Here is a 16,980-nt window from a genome sequence, read left to right on the forward strand (position 1 = left end):
AGGGCCATGTAGGATGGGTACCAACCTCACCAGGAGCCGATGCCCCCCGATGTCACTGCTGGGCTGGGCTAGCATCCTCCAGTGAGGCTTTGACTCTTCAATGTAATATTTATTGATGTTCTGTGAGGCCATTGGTGCAGTGCAGAAACACCAGTGGCTTTTTGCTGCCTTTTCACCCTGATGCCCCTTTCCCCCAAGCTGAGGGAGCTGGGCTTGTTCAGCCTGGAGAAGACAAGGCTGCAGGGTGACCTCATTGCAGCCTTTCAGTACCTGAAGGGAGCCCACAGACAGGAGGGGAATCAACTCTTTGAAACGTTTGATAACAGCAGGACAAGGGGAAATGGTTTGAAGTTGAGGGAGGGAAGATTTAGGTTGGATGTCAGGGGGAAATTCTTTACAGAGAGAGTGGTGAGGTGCTGGAACAGCTGCCCAGAGAGGCTGTGGATGTCCCGTCCATCCCTGGAGGTGTTCAAGGCCAGGTTGGATGGGGCTCGGGGCAGCCTGGGCTGGTATGAAATGGGGAGGTTGGTGGCCCTGCATATGGCAGGGGGGTTGGAGCTTCGTGATCCTTGAGGTCCCTTCTGACCCTGGCCATTCTGTGATTCTATGATGCGAATCCACCAGGAACCAGATTTCCTCCCTTCATTAATAATTGACAGATTTGCCTCTCCTCTTCTTATTCACCCCCTAAAAGAAGCACCTGTGTCTTCCATCCACGTGCTGATTAAACCCAGCTTGGAGCAGCAACAGGCAGCTGATGGCAGGAGAGAAAATGAAGCCCCCGGCAGTCAGCAGGTAAATATTCTACCAGGTAGTGACCCTCCAAGGGATGGGAGCAGCCCGTGCCCTTTCCCAGTGCTGGCAGCTGGCTGTGCCCGGCAGGCTTTGCTCACTTGTGTGGGTCGAGGCAGGGCTGGTGCCTGCATGACGGAGGGGAGCGTGAGGAACGTGTTTGGATGAACCTCACCCTCTACTCAGCCTTCAGTAGTGGTCCGTTAGATCTCCATCCTCGCAGATAAGGCACAGAGGGATGCCCTGGGGAGATGCTTTCAGATGTCTTTGCGCGCTCTTCTTGCCAGGGCTCCGGTTTCCCTGCTCCCCCAACGGGGAGAACCAGATCTCTCTGACCGCGTGGGGATGCTGAAGTCCTGCACTCGGCAATCGGAAGGCTTTGAGGCGGAGGCAGCCACAGGAGGAGCGAGCAGGCAGCAATGCGGACTGCAGGGCTGTGGCTCCCCAGCAGGCTCCGTGGGGCACAGCAGCCCGCAGGACCCACGGTGAGATCCCCGCTCAGCGCTCAGGACGGGCCGTTAATCCCTCCCAGCTGTGCAGGAACCTAAGAGGTGTTACAGATGTAGTGATGAGCGGGCTCTGCTCCCACCTCCCTTCCTGTTCCCACCAGCCAAACAGCACGGCACGGGATGCTCTTACCCCATAAATCACTGCTCAGATGATCTGAACACAGCTGCTAGGGGTCCGGGATGGGATGGGATGGGATGGGATGGGATGGGATGGGATGGGATGGGATGGGATGGGATGGGATGGGATGGGATGGGATGGGACGCTCCGGCTGGAAGCAGGCACTGCCCCAAAAAGTCCCCACGACCCCCCCAAGATGACTAGTGTCTGCAGGACTGATAGGTGCTCGTAGACCAGAGTACAGTTTGGGGCTAGTTATTTTGGGGAGAGAGATACATAGCTTGTATCAGCTACAATGCACCCATGCTCAGCTTGTCCTTCATTTGTTGGCTCTGGAAAAGCACGAGATGGTTACTGGGACGTAACTGGAGCATCACCTGCACTGTCACTGTGATCCCCTGCACCTAATGGGGGCAAGCACAAACCCAGCACTGACCCCCTCAATGGAGGCATCCCAGCAGCACTGTATAGCAGGGCTGCGCAGTGGGACCATGCAGCAGGGCTGTACAGTAGAGCCATATAGAGGAGCTTTACAATGGGACCACGGCTTTGTCCAGCAGTGCCGTGGGAAGTGCTCCCAGCTGTGTTTAAGATGCTCAATTCATCTCCCGTGCGCCTCCTCCTCCGCTCTTGGCTCACGTTGTGGCTGCAGGAGCGCAGCGCTGGGCTGAGGCAAACCAGAAGCAGCCGGGGGCTGGGAGCTGGGGCCAGGGGAAGGAGGGGAATTGGTTTTGACAGGGACACGGCTGCTCTTAGGAGGCAGGAAGAGAAAAACACGCTTCGGAGGGCTTGAGAGTGTTATTTTTTTAAATCATCTGCAAGGGATGTGGTGTGGGAAACAGCAAAAATGTTCGGGGGGGAGGTGGGAGATGCAGGGGGCTGCTTTGGGGAAAGCTGTCAGTCGACAGGCTCTGATTTCACAGTGCTGGGATGGGCAACGTCCAGCCCAGATAGGTAAACAAGTGGGTGGGTGATGGATGAATAGATGGACGAATGGATAGGAATTGATGTGTGCGTTGCTCGAGCCCTGTGATTCATCTGCTTTTATCTTCATTTCCCACAAGCATTCCCAGTTTACTGGCTAGAAGTGGAGCTTGGAGAGGATTCACACAAGTTTCCCCGTCTCCTGCCACCCCTCCCGTCCCGATTCACAAATATTTCTCGCCGGGGCTGCTGCCAGGAGCAGTTCTTGTCCTATTGCAGCACTAACGCAAGTCCCCCCGCGCCGCCAGCAGCTGGGAAAGCAGCAATTCACACAAAGCCCAGCACATGAAGTGACCCAAATGCAAATTAAAAAAAAAAAAAAAAAAAAAAAAAAAAAGGGTGTGTGTTCCAATTGGGGGGATGAGACAGAGCAGCAAAAATGACTAACGCAGAGCTTTCCTCCCTGCAGGGCCAGGAGAGCCTTCAGCCCGGTGCTGGTGCGTCCCTGGGGCACGGCAGTGGCACAGCAGCGCTCCCTCCGCAGCAGCCGTGTCCCCACCAGCCCGGTTTGTCCCCTCACTCCTTCTGAAAGGCACCGAGTTGTCGGCAGTTGAGGATAAACAGGACGTCCCACACCGTCCCACAGCAGCACAGATGAAAGCGAGTTGTCCCGACGCAGCCGCCAAGTATGTGAGAGCAGCAGGGCAGGGCTTCGTTGCCCTTTTATTTATTAATGCATTTATTTATTTACTTCTCAGCCCACGAGTAGAGAGGGAGAGGCCGCTGCGTTCTGCCTGCGCTGCTCCCCGAGGCACGTTTGGTGCTTTCATTTCTTTCTTTTTTTTTCTTTTTCTTTTTAAATATGATTTCTGTTTCCATATTTTGGTGTTTCCCCACTTCCAGACATTGTGCAGCCCACCCCCCCAACTCCTAGCAGCTCCAACCCAGTTCTGGGCTTCCCCCATTGCAGGAAGAGGAGGGAGAGCAGGAGCATGTAGCCGGGGTTTTGCTGGAAATGGGTGCTTAGGGTGGGTGTTGAGCTGCCCTGGGTGCCCCACAGGGACAGCCAAGGGAAGGCACAGTGCAGAAAGGGGCTGTCCAGGGGTTCCTGTAGCCTCTTTGCCTGTATCACCCCAATAAAGGGTCAGTGGGGGCTCTTCCTTCATCCTGGGGCTGCGGGGGTGTGTTGGGTTGAGGTGTTTTAGCACACGCTGATTTCCTGCCAAGGCTGTATTTTTAGCACTGATAACTGAGAAGTTTGAGTGAAACTGGAAAGTAAGTGCAGCTCGAGACACACACAAAAAAAAGCTCTGATAGAGATGCTGGGTGAAGAGGAAGGCGGGGGGCAGAGGAAGGAGAAGATGAGTCGCAGATGAAAGCTGCTGGGGTTGAGCGCAAACAGCGCTGGGTGAGGAAGTGGGGGGGAAGGGGAGGGACAGATGTGATGCCGGCCCTTCTGAAGGCTCTTTCCTACAGCTGGTGCCCTATGGAAGGGGCTCTCCCCGCAGCCCCCTGCAGCCTTCCCACGCGGCCGTCCGCCTGCAGCTCTTCACACCTCCCTGCCAACAGCCGGCTCACACCTTCCCTCCTGACCCCGAGCCTGGGAAAAGCCCTTCCCGAGGTGTTAAACCCCAATAGAGCCTTTTGGGGAAGGGGAAAGAGGAGACGAGCCCAGCTCGGTGGGTCTGTACCCGTGAGAACAGAGAGAACGGCCACACAGAGACACGGGGGTCAGCCCAAAGCTGCTTTATTGGTGACGGCGGCAGCGCAGGGGTTCACGTCCCTGAGAACGCGCTGCCCACGCCGGTTCCCCACCCCACAGCTATCGCCTTTAGACACATCCTACTTACAAAAAGCACAGAGTGACGTTCCAGATACTGGAACATATAAATTAAGGTAAGTGATAGTTACAAGACATCGCCATTTTTTTTCCTTTTTTTTTTTTTTTCTCTTTTTCTTCCTCTTTCTTGAACAGATTATCAGAAGGCCGTTTGTCTTTTTCTTCTTTTCCGATCCACAGAAAACGTATAAAAAGCATCTTAAAATCTACATAATTCTCCATGTTGTGGTTTCTTGTTTTTCCTTTTTTTTTTTTTTTTTCTTTTTTTTTTTTCTTTTTTTTTTCTCCTCCTTTTTATAAAAAGGCACAGTAAAAAAAATACTGGCACAATAACATATGTACAACACACCCATTATGGGCCATTTTCACTCAGCTTTGGGTTGGAAATGCTCAGCTCCGGCTCTACCCCGTGATCCTCCCCATAAGGGGACACAGAAAGGGATATGGGGGACATGGAGTCCCCCACTCTCCTTGCACTGGGTTACATCCATCCTTGGCTCACGGCAAACACTGATCCCAGGCAGCATTTCCCAAACTGGCTTTGCTCTGGCTGTACCTGGGAATGTGGAAACCTACTCTTGGATTGGCCAGCAGAGCCATGGGCCAATACATGGCAGTGCTTGGGGGGAAGAGTAGGGAGCACCTGCGTTTTTAGGGTGCCCATCACACTCCCACTGCACCAAAGAGCAATGCCAGGCTGGGAACCAACACATACACACAAGTATCCCAGATGCTCCAGCAACCCCAGCAGCACCCACCTGAAGGAAGATGCTCCGGCCCCATAGATTGGGAGGGGACACCCACAGGGCTCCCCCAAATGCTATGTGCCAGGATGTGGGGTGCCCCTGCTCAACCCAGGAGGAGACAGCGGGGAGGCACAGCAGCGCTGTGCACACACAGCTCCGGAAAAGCCCTCCTCCCTCTTCTCCCTGTATTTATAGAAAGTCTTTAAATTGGTCTCTATAAATAGTGCATAGATTTACGCCGCTGAAAACATTTCAGCAGGATGTTGGGGGCTCCGGGGAATGGTGCGAATGCTGGCACCGGGCTTCGCATTTGCTGTGGCCGTGGAGGAATGAGACTGTTGTAAAACTGTGACCCTGACCAAGGAGCCGGAGCCTCGATGCTGAGACTTGGGGGCTAGGAAAGAGGAAGGGGGTAGAGCCAGGGGGAGGGAAGGAGAGGGGCAAACACACCAAAAACAAACCAACATCTGGGAGGAAATCAAGAAAAGCTAGGCGGGGGGATGCAGAGCTGCGCTCCCCACGCATGGCGCGGGGCTGCCGGCGGGCAGGGGCTCACCCCGTGCCCTGGGGTTAAGTGCTCAGGACCCGTCCCCGCTCGCCATCCCCAGGCAGGGCAGGGTGGGCAGGGGACAAAGGGCCGCACAGCAGCCTTCAGTACACATACACACACACACACTGTGCAATACCACAGCAACGAGGTCCATCTGGAGGACCGACACACCTGCACGCACGCAGGTCCCACACGCCCGTCGGATACCGGGGAGATTCGGGACGAGGTTGGGAGGGGACACGTGTCTCCTAGTACACCACGTTGGAGGGGCACCACGGCGTGTCAGGGTACAGCAGGCAGTGCACAGAGCGAAACCTGAGGAGGAGAAGGGGGATGCTGAGCACGCGGTGGCGACGGCCACACGGTGGCACAGCCCAAGGGAGCTCCTGCTGGGGAGGAGCGGGATGGGACCCCCCCCCCATCTCACCTGGATGGGTCCTCCTCCACGGAGAAGGCTCCCTTCATGTGGATGGAGTTGCGCTTGTTTTCGAACATGCCGTAGCTTAGTGTCACCTGGGGGAACAACACAGGGGGTCAAGCAGCCATGGGGATCAATTGAGAGCTGCAAAATTCACCCCTGGTCCTGCTGCCGGGGTGGCTGAGGGGACTCTCCTTCTCCACTGACTGTTTAAAAGCACATCTACCATACCATAGCTGGGATACCCACTTTGCTCGACAAGAATAAGGTGACCTCTCCAAAGGGAACCCATCCAACAAACCTTGGATGTAATCCTTGCTGTAGGGCACTTGGCTGGGGGACGTGCGCTGAGTAACCCAGACCAGAGCTCAGCCCAGACCACCCCAGCTCAGATGGGGCCTTGCTCCAGGTTCCCAAAATCCCACTGCATGCCCAATTCCCAATGGGTAAAACCATACAAAGGTGCTGTCCATCCCAACCTCTCCGTCCATCCCAGGGTTACCTGCTTGTGGATCTCTGTCTTGGGCACCTGGTGGAGGTTCTCCAAGTGAGAGTGGAAGAGGTTGCTGCGGATGAGCTTCACACCCAGCACGGACTCGATGATGTAGCCAATGGTGCAGTCGTCAGGCAGGCGGATCTTCTCTGCAGTGCTCATGAAGTGGCCCCCACTGTGGGGAGACAAAAGGAGCTGCAGAGGAGCAAAGCCCAGGGGAATGTGGGCACCCCATGGAGTCCAGGCTCTGACTAAAAAGCAATTAAGTTTGGGGGAATGGAGGTGCTTCCCAGCTTGTTTTCAAGCCCCTGCAGAAAACCCCATCAAGGCAAAGAGAGCAAAATGGTAGGACTTGTTCAAACGTCCCTAAAGGTGTTGTCGCTCTTCTGTGCCCCGTTGGAACCATGCTGAGTCCCCATGGAAGAGCAATGCCAACACTCTTACCTGGCCCAAGGGCTCATCTTCAGCGCCAGCCCTCGGCTGATACAAAACCCTGCTCCTCCCGTGGCAAACCAGAAATGCACAGGGTGCTGCGAGAGAGGGGAGCAAAGGCAATGAGACCACCTCTTGCTGAAGCAAAGCCCAGCCCAAATTAAACCCAACCTCCCTCCAATGCCATGGTGTGATGATGCCTCGTGATCCCCCCATCACGTGCCCCTCTCACCATCTTGTTCTCGCTGATCCTCTCTGTGGCCTGGATGGGTCTGTCCAGGCTGGGCTTCCCGATGTAGATGTCCTGTGTGTGGGGATAGCTGGAGAGCAGCTTCACCAGCGTCCTCACGTTCACGTAGTTGTCATCATCCACGTGGCAGAACCACCTGTGGCATCAGCACAACCGTGTCCCATCAGGCTGGGGCAGCTCCCTGCCCCTGCATGGGCTGCCCTGACCCCGTAATGAATTGTGGCCCCAAATAATGCAAACCCTATGATGAATTACAGCCCCCAAAAATGCAACCCATGATGAATTACAGCCGTGACCCCCTCCAGGCAGACCCAGGCACTCCTTACTTTCTCCCAGACTCGATGAACTTGTCATACTCCACAGCCATCTTGCAGGACAGGGCCTGACGGCTGTGCGCAGCTGAGCAGTTGGTGTTGATGACATTTCCTGAGGGAAGAGACGGTGGGTTAAAGCCCAGTGCTGGAGTATCCTGCTCCCTCAAATGAGGATGCCTCACTGTGCGCACCCCAGGTGCACTGGGAGGGATCCCAAGGGCATCCGTGGCACCCAGTGGTCTCTGTGCCACGTTGTTTTGGAAAAAGGACAAATTTGGGGGAAAACTATGAGGTAAGGCATAGGGATGCAGATGGAAAGGGGTTGAGCCATGCACAAGGGCTACGTACAACCCCCCCTGCATCACCATGGGTGATGTGCCCCAGCCACCCTGAGTGCAAAGGCAGGGGATGGATGGAGGGGCAGAAGGGGATGTTTGTGGCCCGGCTTCTCCACCCAGGATGTGACAGCCAAAACCTCGCTCTGTTCCCACTGCTTTTTCCCACAGCGGCCACCTGTTATTCGCTTGCCCAGCTCAAAGGGAATTGCTTCCCGGCCTGAAAAGGAGTCATTTGCATGGGGAGAATAGGCTGAGCTGACCCCAACCCCGGGGAGCGGCTGCCAGCTCCACGTCCCCATAAAACCCCGTGTCTACACTGCAGCATTTCGACTTTCTTTTTTTTTTTTTTTTTTTTTTGGCGTTCCCCTGGTCGGGGGTGCTGGGCAAGACTCCAGCACAGCCCCAGGCACCGCGCACTCAGCCCATGCACACAAAGGGACTCACGTGCTTGCTTCTTCAGCTCCTCATCCTCCCCATCCGTGAAGATGAAGGTCTGAAAGAAAAGACGAGGCACCTTTGAGGACCAAAGGGCTGAGACAGCAGGGCTCTGGCCACGTCCCAACATCCTCATGATGAGTAAGTTCTCCCTCCTGGCTAAAACCCAGCAACCCCCCATGATGCTCTCAGTCTTGGATGAAGACTGCAAAGCACAGCCCCTTCCCAGCACATCCCACAAGGAAGCAGCAGCAGGGAGCATCCCACCAGCACCCCCCATGTGAGATTTGGGGATAGCACAGGGCAGGCGCAGCCAACAGTTCCATCCAAGCCAGGACTTCAGACCTCATCTGGAACAACCAACATGCACAGATGGCAATGTCAAAGCAGCTGGCCAGGTGTGTTTGCCCTCATCCCCACCTGTGTCAACAGCCCCAGCCACCTGCACAATCATAGAATGGTTAGAAGGGACCCTTAAGATCATCTAGTTCCAACCCCCCGCTATAGGCAGGGACACTTCCCTCTCATACAGGTTGCTCACAGCCCCATCCAGCCTGGCCTTGAACTGCCTCCAGGTAGGGGGCACCCACAACCTCCCCGGGCAATACTTGCAGGGTGCTGGCACCCATAGGTGCCCACTGACAGCCCCACGGAGGTCACTGTCTCCTGTTACCATAGGTGCCCACCAACAGGAGGTCACTGTCTCCTGTTACCCACTGCCTGCCCGGCTGCACTCCTCTATTTACACAGCTAATTCCTGGCATATGTCACCCAGGAAAGGAGGGGCTGGGGGCTGCTGTCTGCCCTGCATTTGGAGAAGGGCGAGAAGCAGAGAATAGGGGAGCAGGAAAGGCATCGCGATCAATCAGCGCACGGCAAACAAAGCTGGAGGAGAGGAACCACAACCAGCTGCCAAGCGCTATTACAAACCAGACGTGCACAAAAGGGCAGAAGAAGAAAGACAAAAGGGCTGGGGGGGAAGGCGGGAGGTGGTGGGAGGGGGACACGGGATGATGAATTCCAAGCGAGCTGGAAACTCAGTGCCACCCCGCAGGCAGCCGGCCCCAGCGGCGTGTGGGGGTTTTGTGGGTTATGAGGGGAGGGAGCAGGGTCTGCACAATAGCGGGTGCGGGGCTGACTTTACTCAGCAGAGCAGAGTTAAGCAGGCAGCGGTGGTCATTAGCATACAGCTGCGCTGGTTAAGCCAGCGGAGGGGAGAGCTGGGAGCTGCTGAAGGGGGGCACGGGGCTGCAAGTGACCCTCGGGGGGCTTGAAAATGGAAGAGTTAAAGTGGGAAGGCAAATTCTCACAAATGCGCCGCCACGCGCCTGCTGGGCATCCCTGGGTTTGGGGAGAGAAAGGCCAGCCCTGAATCCATCAGCATGGCCTCGAGCAAAGGGTTTCAGTGTGGGATGGGGACATGAACCCACCAGCAAGGGGCTGTGGAACAGGAAGGGCTCCAAAGGGATGCACGCATCCCGATGTGCTGGGGCTGGAACATCCCCCCAGCACCCACAGCTTCTGAGACAGAACACGTTTGCTGCATTAGATCAGAACACCATCTGTGCCACTGCACAGCTCCAAAAATAACCCTGCAGAGCACTCCTCTATAAATAGGCTGGGGGGACCATTGCTTATTGCTCACCTTCACCAAGTTCTCACCCAAACGAAGCACCTTCCTCCCAGCCTCTCCCCTGCACATCCCTGCAGGGTTCCCCATGCTGGTGGCGCCTTGGGGACATGGTTGGGCACACAGCCCTGTTGCAAGGAAGGTTCCTCACCTCCTGCTGCCAGGACCCAGCCAAGAATTTCAATTAAAGCCAAGCTAGTGACAGCCTTTCTCATTTTTTTTTTTTCATTGATTTGTCTGCATTTGTTATAGACAAGTTGTGACCTTCCTGCACAGCTCCTGAACCAGGAGCTGTCAGTAGGGCTGGAAGAGGGATCAGAGCGTCCCCATATGATGGGGAAGAAGCCCCATTCTGTCAGCAGTGGGACCTGGCCCAACAGCCCAAGGATAGGGAAGAAGTCACAGGTGGGACACGATCACTGAGCTCAAGGGCTGTGCTGGTCCCTGCTTGGCTGAGACTGAGTGAAAAACATGGCCAGAGCTGCACAGCACAGCACCCCACCCCAGAACAGGATTAGTGCTATTGCAATGAGCACCCTCAGCATCCCCACCCTACAGCACAGCCCACAGAGCCACAACACTGACCCGCAAGTAAAATGGGACACTGCAGCCCTAAGTCAACACCACCTCTAGGCCCACGCGATCCCCATTCCCCACTACAGTGCTGAACAGGTCCAAGACCTCTCACATTCCCACACAGTTAATTTTTTCAGGGGAGCAGAGGGGAGGAAGGGCCCGCTGGCGGCACACTGCCTGCCCACAGCCCCTGCCCCGGGACTCACAGGAAACCTCATTGTTCTCAAAAGTGCAACTTCAAGAAACACAGGATGCCAAAGCCCCACCAAACAATAGCTGCCCCCGCTGCGCCCAGCCCTGCACAGAGGTACCCCAAGGGTCCCTGCAGCCGGGGGAATGCGTCAGCCCCAATGTGTGAGCACAGGGCTGGAGTCCCCCAGCCGCCGCCACCTCTCCCCTGGGGACAGTGTTTCTTTAGGTTTTGCCACCCTCCCCTCCGTTTCTCCTTTCGCAGTGACTCATTTCCCCTCTGCTGGGTGAGCTCGCGGGTTTGCTCTGAGCTGCACAGAGCATCCTATGGGTCAGGCAGAGCTGAGGGCAGGCAGCCTTCCTCTTTATGCCACATTGCACAGTGCTCCACAAGGGCTGGCAAAGGTGACACATCACACCCACGCCACCTTCCCCCTCTGCAAAAGGGGAACCTCAGCCCCATGACCCCATAGCACACCAACCCTGCACCCTCCCCACATCTCACTTCCCTGTGCTAGGAGCACTCCAGCCCCCACCAGGGGGGCTCTTCTACCTTTTTGCCACCAAAGGAGGAGAGAACCAGCTGCTCACTTCGCTGGGTTGAGAGCAGCACAGCAGTACTGTTCCTATCACCAACTCTGTGTCCAGATGGGCTCTGGGCTGGCACTGGGATTGCAGGGCACAGCCCTGCAGAGCACCATGCTGGCAAGAAGCTAAGGGCCCTTCCTCCCCTCGGCTCCTCACAGTAAGGAGGAAGAATCCTCCACTGTAATTTTAAATGCTATAATTTTTTAATAACCTCCGTGCAAACAATGAGCTCATTGTGCAGCCAGGGTCCCCCGCCCTCCAGCCTGGCGCTACAGGCACGCCACACTCTTATTGACAAGGATGGCAGCATCATTATGGGCGGGCAATTAACGGCCCAGACAGTGCCTGTGGCCCTGCTCAAACCTCCCCCTAAAGAAAAATCCACAGGGGGCTGCAAAGGGAGGAATGCACACACATGAACTGAGCTCAGCCGTGCTCAGCACACCCCAGGGCTGGGGGCACCGAGCAGGACCAGGTTTGGCACAAACACCACCCCACCCCAACAGGCACCTAAGTGGGACACGTGCGCTTCTCCCCCAGGATGGGAACTGCGGCCAAGGTGCTAGAGAAATCTGGGCTCCACCACCGGAGGAGCGTGCTGTCTGGAAGGCAAACGCATTCCTCTGTGCCGGGAGCAGGAATTTTTCAAAGCCCGCAATTATCGCGCTTTGCTGGGGGAAGCGAGCAGCTCCCACGCAGGTGGGATGGGATTGCAACGTGATGCCAGCCCTGCCTTGGCTCCCCGTGGGCAACATGGCGTGTGCCGAGCGCCCGCTGCCCTGTGTGCCCCAGGACTGGGATGTTTCTTAAGCAATTCTGCTAAGGCAGGAAACAGTGGGTTTGGATGGTTTTTTGGATGGCTTTTTGGATGTTTTTTTGGGTGGTTCGGGCTCGCTGGCTCCAGGATTTCTGCATGATGGCCACTTTCCTCCCTCTTCTCTTTCAAGTGCAGTTTCCCCAGGCTGCGCTCCAACATCCTAAGGATACAGTACTGAGACAGCTGGGAATGCCCCCCAGAGCAAGGACGGGAAAAGCCCCATAACTCTTCCCCAGGGCTGCCTGTCCTCAGCCTTGGCTGCATTGCACAGAGCACTGAGCAGGGAACGGGGTTCTGCCCTCTGCACAGAGAGAAGCAGGAAGGAGAAGGGGTGCCCGCTGCCCTGAGAGCACTGCGGTGCAATGGGCCAGAGCACAGGAAACGGGGCCTATTGTAGGCAGAACAAAGGGCGGCCGGGAGGAACACAATAGCTATTCCCCCTATCTGCCAGGGGCAGGCTGGAGGTACCTGCCAGATTTAATCCCTTCTTGCAAAGGAGGAGTTTTGGAGGGGGAGAGAGATGCTGCATCAGGGAAGGAACTTCCCCTCAGCACACCCGAAGTGAGACGGGCTTGACTCAGAGCCAGAGAGACGTTGGAGCCCACCACAAACCACAGGGCACAAACACCCATCCCCAGCCGGGTGGTGATGCAGGAGGGATGGGGAGGAGCCGCACTGCGCCGACACCAAAACACGTCTCCAAATCTGAAGGAGACCAGGCTGGACCCAAGCCTGGAGGAGCCCCATAGATTCCCAAAGGCAGAGGTTACGGGCAGTGCAGGAAGCACAGAGCCGACAACAGCAGCACGGGATGCCCCCGCAGGAGCTGGTGGTGCCGCCGGCTCTCACAGCCCCTCGTCCTCAAGTGCCACACAAGGGCCATCACTCAGCGCGCGGCTGTCGGGCGGGCACCTCACGGGCTGCAGCCCCCCTGGCTTCGTGGCCCTCATCTCTAGGCAACCTGACCTGAACACGGCCGGCTCCGGCTCCCCCGTTCCCATGGAAAGTGCCACACAAGAGGCTGCGAAGCCTTTTCTCTGCGCCGGGAGAAAAGGGGCTTTGTTAGCGTGCCCAGGGGGACAGCGTGAGAGCCGAGGCGCGGGGCTCTGGGAATCCAAACGGACAAACGGAGCAAAACAAAGCAAAAAAAAGAAAACAAAAAACCAGAAGAAAGCCGGAGCTCACTGGAGGGGGGGACGGGGGGCGAGAAGAGCAGCCATTCCCAGGATCAACTGTAGGTGCTCAAAGAGCGTTCGCTCCCCCCCCACCCCCCCCCACAGCTCTCCACCCCCTTCGCAGTGACAGCGGAGCATAATAGAGGTTTCCATTAAATAACCGCACCAGGGAGGGAGGCAGAGCCGCTGCCAAACCCCGAGCAGAAAGAGGGAAAAGATCCCCAGCGGATAAAACACGGTAAAATACATTAAAGGGAAAATAATCTGCGGTGCTCGGGGCGGCCGGCAGGGCCCGACGCAGCCGAGGAAGGAGGCAGGGACCCGTCGGTCCCAACCGCCGCCACTTCGGGCTTCCGACAAACAGCGAAGAGCTGAGCTCCGGGGCAGGAGGAAACACGTGAAGACAGTCGGATGGGGAGGTTAGGACCGGGCTTCACTGGCTCGGGAAGCTGCCTACGGCTAGGAAAAGTGTCTCAAGAGCAGATGGCCAGGCACATTTCCTAAGGAAATGCTTTTTTTTCCCCTTTCTTGTAAGTTTGGTTCCAATACTTGAAGGACAGCGAAAGTGTCAACCCGTGCAGACGGCGGGGTGCCGGGGAGGCTGGGCTGGAGCCGGAGCCCCCAGTGCTGCCCAGCTCCTGGCACGGCCCTAGGGAGGGGCGGGAAAGAAATGGGGGTGGAATGGCCCTGCACCGTGCCTCAGTTTCCCCAGCGGAAAGCAGCTTAAGGAGAAGAACCCTCCGCGGGAGCTCAGAGCTTTTTGGGTCTGACCGCTCAGTGAGGGGCGGCCAAGCTCCTCCCGTCGCCCCCTCTTCCCGAAGCCAACCCGCATCTCTCCCCCTCCCGAAAGCCACCAACCCGACCTCGGAACCCCCCGGTAACCCGGAGGGGCGCGCAAAGAGGAGGCTGGCAGCGGCGCGGACCCGCTGGCACCTGCCGGGCGCGACCTTACCATGTCGCGGTTGCGGGAGATCCAGGTGTCGAGCAGCAGCTCCAGCCGCGCTTTGTGGAACTTTTTGGTGGTTTTGACGGCGATGAAGACGTCGCGGGGGGAGATGTCCTCGGCTGGCGGCCGCGGGGGGCTCGGCGGGGCGGCGGGCAGCTCGCGGCGTGCCCGGCTCAGCCGCCCAAAGTAGTCGGCGAAGCTGCGGAGGCCCGGAGCCCCCTGCCCCGCCGGCCGGGCAGCCCCCAGGCTCTGCAGCGCCCGCTGAGCCCCGCCGGCTTCTCCCCGAGCCAGCCCCGGCCTGCCCGGCGGCTCCACCATGAGCACCAGCAGGCAGGTGAACATGGAGCCCACGAGGGACAGGAGCAGCTTCCTCCCGCAGCTCTTCAGCATCCTCCTCCTCCTCGCTGCCACCTCCACCGCCCTGCCCGGCCCCGCTCCGCGCCGCCACCGGCCGCCTTCCGTCCGCACCTCCGCCGTCCCCCGCCGCGCCGCCGCCGCCGCCTTTAAACTGCCCCCGCCCCGCCCGGGGAGGGACCGGCGCCGGCACCGCCTCCACGCGTGGCCGCGGGGCGTGGGCAGAGCCCCATCCCCATCTCTTCATCCCCATCTCTCCATCCCCATCTCTCCATCCCCATCCGCATCCTCATCCCCATCCTCATTCCCATCTTCATCCTCATTCACATCCCCAGCCCCTCTCACTGCCTGCCCCGCTCCAGCTGCTCCCTGCCCATGGGTCATGTCCTGCGTGGATCCCCCCCCCATGTCGCTTTCTGGTAGGTGGCTACTGCCTACTTCCCTTGCCATCCCTCTGAGGTGTGGGGTGGGAGCACCGTGATCCCCACTTGCAGATGAGCAGAATTTCCCTAAGCCTCACACACAGCTGTGTCCAGCAGAGCTGTGCTCAGCCTGACAACATCCAGGCTGGCTTAAAAAATAATAATAATAAAAAAGAAAAAAACAAGCGGCACTTCTCTTGCTTCCACCAAGTGCCAGATTCAGAAGAAAGCCCAACACCCCCTGCTTGAGCAGACCTGGCTGACCCCTATGCCATGTGCTATGTGCCATGTGATGGGCAGCCCCACGATGCAGGCTGAAAATGAACCCTGTCTAGGTGCTCCCACGGCTGCCAGCAGTGGCAACGATGCTGTGCTGTGATGCTGTGTTCCCAGAGAGAAGTGGGGGCTGAAGGGGAATGCTGGGCTGAAAGCTGCTCCAGGCTCTTGCGCCACCAACCTGCTCTATTACTGACACCAACAGCAGGGCCTCTTTTCCCTCTTATCCCAGGCTTGGGGTTGTCTCTCTTACCGTGTGTGCTGAAGGGAGGCAGATTTAGGTTTGGGCCTGGGCTGCTCTGCAATGCCATAATCAGGGGCTGCCGCATTTTTGGGCAGGGCTCTTGTCCAACTCGCATTTTTCCTGCCGTCACGTGTTCCATTCATCTCTGGCACTGCATAAACAATGCTATAATACCAGGCAGGACGAAGCAGGGAGGCTGCTTCCTCAGGCAAGCCCCAGCATTGGCCTTCCTCTGCTTTTGGGATATGTATCACCCTGCTCAGCTCTCTAACACTGTACCCGTGGCCAAAAGTGCTGCGGAAGACTGTAGGCACAGCTTTGGAGTTGTATGGCACTGCCTGTGGCTGAGGAGGGACACGTCCTGCCGAAGAAGTGTCCCATAATAAAGGGAAGGAAAAAAAAAAAAAGAAGCAGTTGGACCCTACAAACACAGGAACCAAATCCCACACTTGCCACTTCCCACTATTGCTGAAGCCCAGCCTTTGAGCCTGTTTTCTTTTCCTCGTCTCCTTTTGTCTCCAACCCGATGGCACAGCAACTGCAGTTCGAGAGGCAGCTGAAAAGCCCGAGCAGCAAAACCCTGAGCAAAGAAAGAGCGCCTTTCTCCAGGAGCCAAAAGGGGAGGACACGCACTTGTCCCCCGACAGCTGCTCACAGCCCCGGGGTGGCTGGGGACACGCGCCGCGGGCAGATGTTGGGGTCCCGGTCGGTGCCATGGGGTGGGCGACAATGTGGGCTCTGTGCACCCAGAACACCGAGCCAGGGGCTGAAAGCCACCATGCCGCTGGCATAAGGGTCCCCTGGGGCCAGTCCTTATCTCATTCCTGGGCTGGCATGCTGCAGTGCTGGAGGAAGGCTTTCTTTTGTTGGCACTGCCCCGCTGGAGCGCAGCTCCCCAGGGATCAGCTGTGTCCCTACAGGTTTCCTATCCCGGCACCTGGCCTCCTTGATCAGCCCTCACCCAGCAAGGGCAATGTCTGCAGCACTGGGATGATGGGATGAGTGGTACCCAAAGGGACAGGGTGATGGGGTGAAGAGATGAGAGGTCCCCATGGGAACCCTGCTGTGCAGTTCCAAGCTGAGCAGCCAGGCAGCAGGCAGAGGCACCACACCAGCTCTGTCCCACTGCAAATTAACCCCACCAAAACCCCGCATTGATTTTCCCTGGCTGCATTCACCCCGCACCAACCCAGGGCAGGGGCTGGTGTGGGCCATCTCTCTTTCAGCCACATCATGGGATTAGGTTTCTTTAAATTGGTTTAAACCCACTGCATCACCTCCCCTGCCGCAGCCTGACCCCGGTGCTCGATAGGTGGTCCCTAAGAGGCTCACAGCTCCTCGGGGATGTTAAAAGGGGTAAATAAATCCCCCATAATAAAGTGCTCAGGTCATCGGGGAGATGCACAGCACTGGAGCTGTGGATTGCTTCGAGTCTGTATCGAAAAAAGGGGTTAAAAGTTTTGTTGGACACAGACTTCACCACGATCATGGTGTTGTGGGAATTCAACGGAGTTTGGCCCCATGCATTGGGATGTGCAATGGAGGAGGAGGGTGGCTGGGAGCCACGTTGCTGCTGCCCACCCCATTCCCCACCTTTTTTTTTT

The 16,980-nt window shown here is 57.3% G+C and overlaps 1 protein-coding gene across 1 annotated transcript; it reads right to left on the reverse strand.

The window, feature by feature from the left end:
• Positions 1-5,727: 5,727 nt before the first annotated feature.
• LFNG (LFNG O-fucosylpeptide 3-beta-N-acetylglucosaminyltransferase) lies at positions 5,728-14,470 on the reverse strand (the record flags this gene model as incomplete). Its single annotated transcript, XM_079542738.1, has 8 exons — positions 5,728-5,794; positions 5,907-5,992; positions 6,400-6,565; positions 6,835-6,920; positions 7,055-7,208; positions 7,399-7,498; positions 8,169-8,217; positions 14,087-14,470. The coding sequence occupies 8 exons, from the start codon at positions 14,468-14,470 to the stop codon at positions 5,728-5,730; spliced, it is 1,092 nt and encodes a 363-aa protein (XP_079398864.1).
• Between the last annotated feature and the right edge of the window lie 2,510 nt (positions 14,471-16,980).

The sequence above is a fragment of the Tetrao urogallus genome (genome assembly GCF_951394365.1).
Source record: "Tetrao urogallus genome assembly, chromosome: 15".
In the NCBI taxonomy this organism is placed as follows: Eukaryota; Metazoa; Chordata; class Aves; order Galliformes; family Phasianidae; genus Tetrao; species Tetrao urogallus.